The sequence below is a fragment of the Egretta garzetta genome, unplaced genomic scaffold, assembly GCF_000687185.1.
Source record: "Egretta garzetta isolate BGI_Z169 unplaced genomic scaffold, ASM68718v1 scaffold292, whole genome shotgun sequence".
NCBI lineage: Eukaryota > Metazoa > Chordata > Aves > Pelecaniformes > Ardeidae > Egretta > Egretta garzetta.
In genome coordinates, this window is record NW_009258789.1 from 1,279,479 (window position 1) to 1,284,045 (window position 4,567).

At 40.0% G+C, this 4,567-nt stretch overlaps 1 protein-coding gene across 1 annotated transcript in view; it reads right to left on the minus strand.

Moving 5' to 3' along the window:
* Nucleotides 1-1,735: 1,735 nt before the first annotated feature.
* The window catches only part of SDR42E2 (short chain dehydrogenase/reductase family 42E, member 2), a 9,838-nt gene continuing 7,006 nt past the window's right edge, over nt 1,736-4,567 (minus strand). Inside the window, exons 8-11 of the mRNA XM_009649509.2 lie at nt 4,071-4,136; nt 3,330-3,393; nt 2,601-2,674; nt 1,736-1,984 (exon numbers count right to left, since the gene is read on the minus strand). Of these exons, the coding sequence (XP_009647804.1) occupies nt 1,736-1,984; nt 2,601-2,674; nt 3,330-3,393; nt 4,071-4,136 (453 nt within the window). The remainder of the gene's footprint in view (nt 1,985-2,600; nt 2,675-3,329; nt 3,394-4,070; nt 4,137-4,567) is intronic.

Genomic DNA, 4,567 nt, shown 5'->3' on the forward strand with positions numbered 1-4,567 from the left:
AGGGCATGGCGCCCGCGGCCGCGCGGGGTGGGTGGGTGAGTGTTGAGGGTTGCCGGCTATGCTCGTTAAATTGAACTATAGAAAGTTGTGGAATGAAGTGGGGAAAGTCACTTCTCTTTGCGTGTCTTTTGGCTTAAAAATAAAATCAGAAATACTAATTTCAGCCGTTACGCCTTCCTGTGCTGGGTTTGAGCCAGCAGCTCTGGCTAAGGTCTCACCTTCTCCAGAATTCTCAAATCCATCTTTGATTCCTCCCCCCAACCTTGATTCCTCTAGGTCTCCTGTCTCATCCCCAGTACTGTCTCCCAAGCTCACTCTTTCTGCTCGCATCGTGCTCCCAGTTGTTCCCTCCCCACGTTACAGGCTGGGAAAGGGGCAGGTTGGAGGGAGATTTCTGTCATAAATTGCCAGCATGAGTGGCAGATGGGAGGGAGCAGGGCCTTGCAGACCCTCTGTTGTTTAGGCCCATTTTAGCTGAACAATAATTCAAAACTCTACAACTACCTGAAAGGAGGGTGTAGTGAGGTGGGTGTCAATCTCTTCTCCCAAGCAACAAGCAATAGGACAAGAAACGTCCTGAAGTTGTGCCAGGGAAGGTTTAGATTGGATATTAGGACAAAACTCTTAGCGGAAAGGATTGTCAAGCACTGGAACGGCATGCCCAGGGAATTGGTTGAGTCCCCACCCTTGGAGGTATTTAGAAGACGGGAAGACTGTAGTGCTTAGGTGTGTGGTTTAGTGGTGGACTTGGCAGTGTTAGGTTAATGGTTGGACTCAGTGATCTTAAGGGTCTTTTCCTACCTAAATGATTCTGTGAAAAAGCACATTTGTTTGCTTTAGCTACTGCAGGTATTTACTCAGTACAACTGCTGTATTTCAGAAATTAAATGCAGAAACATAGTTGTACCTCAAGTTCAGCTGATAAGCAACTAAACTTTGTTAGTTTTTGTCCTCAATAACTACAGGAGGCAAAGCAAGCAGTGCAAACTTTAGTGCAACCCATAGTGGCAGATTCCTCTACTGTGACATAAATGCACTTAACTAATGTAACACAGACACCGTAACTTCCAATTTAACTAAAATACACAGTTTTGACTCGTGAAAAGCCATACCTGCATGTATCCCCTAGGCCTCCAAACTGCTGTGAGGTGCAGACGGCTCTGCACCCCAGGGATAGGGCAGGGAGCCATTTTGGAACAGTGTGCACAGAGGCATGGGACTGACTTCAGCAAAGTTTCTAGTACACTTTTATTTTATGGAGTGATACAGCTAATTCACAAAATAAGTTCACACAGTGTGAACTCTCTCTGTACAGCTGGTATGTGTTATTTACAGTAATCTGTTCTGTCTGTCCACTTGCTGTCCTCAGTTCCCCAAGGTAGTGAGCCATTGCAGCAGCTGTGGTCAGTCTTCTTATTTTAGCCATTTTTCTTCACTGGTGAAGCACTGCAGGCTGGCTGTAGCTCTTCTTTCTGCAGGTTCTGATTTACCTCAGCAATCAACTTGGAAGGTTGTTTTTTTGGTGTAAAATAAACAGAGGCAACAATCCTGACTCCAGTGTGTTTCAGTGATTTGGCCGTAATTGTTTACTGTATTTTAATTTCTGATATGTTACATATTTGTTTTTAAATCTAAAAATAACTGCTTGTTTATTGCATTGGGGGCAGTAACTATTCTGGAGATTAGAATGATTCAGGTAGCAGTACTGTGCCTGAGTGCATGCAGTTTATGCAAGTCAGCGTTGTGTTTCTTTAAAAAACCACAAAACTGAAAGGCCATCAAATCTTAAACAAAGAAAGATCAAACTTAAACTAACAACTAAAGAAAGAAGAACTTTGAGGAAGATGTGATGATTCTGGGCTCCTGGTCTGGTTTTAATGTAATGGTCCACGGAATCAGCAAACGCAAACTTCTCTGGGCTGTACCCCAGCTGACTCCGTGCCTTGTCTATTCGAAATGTATGAGTTATAGAAATGTTCTGTACCTATAGGGCAAGAGTCAACATACAAAAATATGAATACATAGGGAATTGGAACAAAGTCTGTAAATGGTAGCAAAGACACAGTTAAAGGAAAGGTAAAAGAAATAACCCCCCCCAACATTATATCAATATCCTATTGACACGTCACGTTATTTTTAAAATTGTTCACTCAAAAGGAGAATCTTGAAAGCCCAAAGAGGCAGTAAAAGCTACAAAGCAGAATCTTCTAGTCTTGAAAACGTCTATAAAAAATGTTCTGCACCCTTGTTTATGTACCTAAGGAGGCAGATAAAAGCCATCTCTTAGGTGCCTAAATATCTTCAGAAATTAGGGACCAACTGACCAGCCAAAGCCATACAGGGTACTGGGCCTTGGAAGGGAGGAGCTGAAGCAGCCTCTCCCAGACTGCAAGCATAAGCTCTTACCTTTTCAAAGATTATGGTAACGAGCATAATATGTTACCTAAAATGTACGATGCATACGTTTGCCCTGGGAACTGGAGGCTGAAGTAGTATTGGGTAGATTTTACTTTCTACTGACTTAATCTGAAATTGTACCTCAGTATTAACATGTATGTAAGCATCCTCTGAGGATTAAGGGGAGTTTACAAAGACTTTACCTCATTTCTGGTCAGCAGTGGGGAGAGTTCAACAAATGGCTTCAACATCAGGTGAAGGTATTCCATTATCGTGGCTGCAGAACAAAAGGTTTCTACTTGAGGTGAGAATAGTAAATTCCTATGCCATTATGCTTTTGACATATCTCACACTGTGTATGATAGTGAAGGATAATCACATGCCTAAGAGCTCAGGGCACCATTACTAACATCAACCAGACTACTTGCTCACAAGGGGTTGTATTTAACCTTAATACTTCAGTCAGCCTGATTTGGGCACTTGTCTGGGTTTGGAGGGTTGGTGACAAGTCTAATGAAAAGATCATGAGACTTCATAAAAAATGTGGTAACAACAAAATACTCAGAGTGGGATTCTGTCTAAGCTGCACAAGGGGGTTGATTCTGGAGAGAGCTTGGGATACAGGAGAACAAGAAATTTACCTGTGCAGCAAAGTGGATAGTCTTCAGCGTATCTCGTGAAGTCATGGATTTTTACATTTAACTTTTTATATTTATAACATTAATGCCACAAAGTTATACATCTGTTAAGTCCTACATAAAACGTGTTTTATTTCTGGTTTCAACACACTGCATAGAGCTGGACTTCACCCCTACCTGCTGCACACTAGGTGAGCCCACAGCATATTATTTTTATACATGAAACTGAAAATTGTGGGCAGATTAAACACATTACAATTAGGAATGAGGGTAGTGTTGATAAAATATTTTTACCTGATGCATAAACTAAGGAAGTAGGAATACGTATCCGTGGTTTACTGCAACCTAATCTTTCAAACTGAAAGAAATTTAAAAAACAGTGAAAAAAACAGAAACCTCAAACAATTTTAAAAATTTCAATAGAGAAGATATTTGTGGAAATATTTACTGATAAACAGTAAAATTCATCATCACTGTTACTATTTTGAGTTTTCATTTTTCAGGGGATTCCAGTTAAATGTTACATGCAGACACTATGTAATTTTCAAGTGGCAGTCTTAAAAAAAGGAAAAAAAAAGTTTATAATAATCGATTGAAATGTCATGGTGTCCTGATTCCTAATTTAAATTGTGACATATTTATGGTTTTGAGCCCATCATTAACAATAAAATGATATTTTCAAAAAAAATGTATACTACAGATTAATAATTAGGATTTATATTTTTTTGTCCACCCAAAACAGCCACCATTAACACATGCATGCCCGAGAAATGAAGATAATGGCAACTCAAAAGAGGATACTGGTTTAGATGGCCCTTTGATGTCAGTGAAGACAGTTGCTCTAATGTAATATTTTAGGTAGGCTTTGTTACAGCCCTAACCACGCTGAACTCCAAGCAGGAATTAAACCCACATTCAGAATGGAACTCTTATACCTGGAGCAAACATACCAAATGTCACATGCATGCAAAAGCTGGAGCTGTATGCAGTCAAAGAAATGAATGTATTAGGAGATAAAGTATATACTGTACGTACAAGTGGAGTTAACCATTCAAAAAGGTTGAATTTTTCGCCATCGTTAATGAAATACACCTGACCACTCTGTTAAAGAGGTAGAGACAAGTTAGTAAAAATAATACTGCATATATATTGACTTCTTTATCTCACTCCTAATGAATAGCTTAAAAATAATATAGCAATATAAAATATGCATGGACGTGCGTACAAGCCAACAAACTATCTACATGTGTTTCAATCAGTTGCATTAATGTGGGCAATGACATTGGTGGACGAGTGGTTTATGTGATTAACATGCCTTGGTATAATTTGTTTATTACAGATGTGCCTATGCAGAACGGCTTTACTGACTATACAGAGGTTACCAAATGCACTGGAAGTGGTGCCGTATCTGACTTGCGCTGTTAACACAAGCTTGCTGAATGGTGGGATGTGTTCTGCTCTCAGTCTAGTTAAGACTCATGGGAATCCGTAAGACTCTTTCTGTGCAACCAAGGGCGGAAGTTACCTCTTTC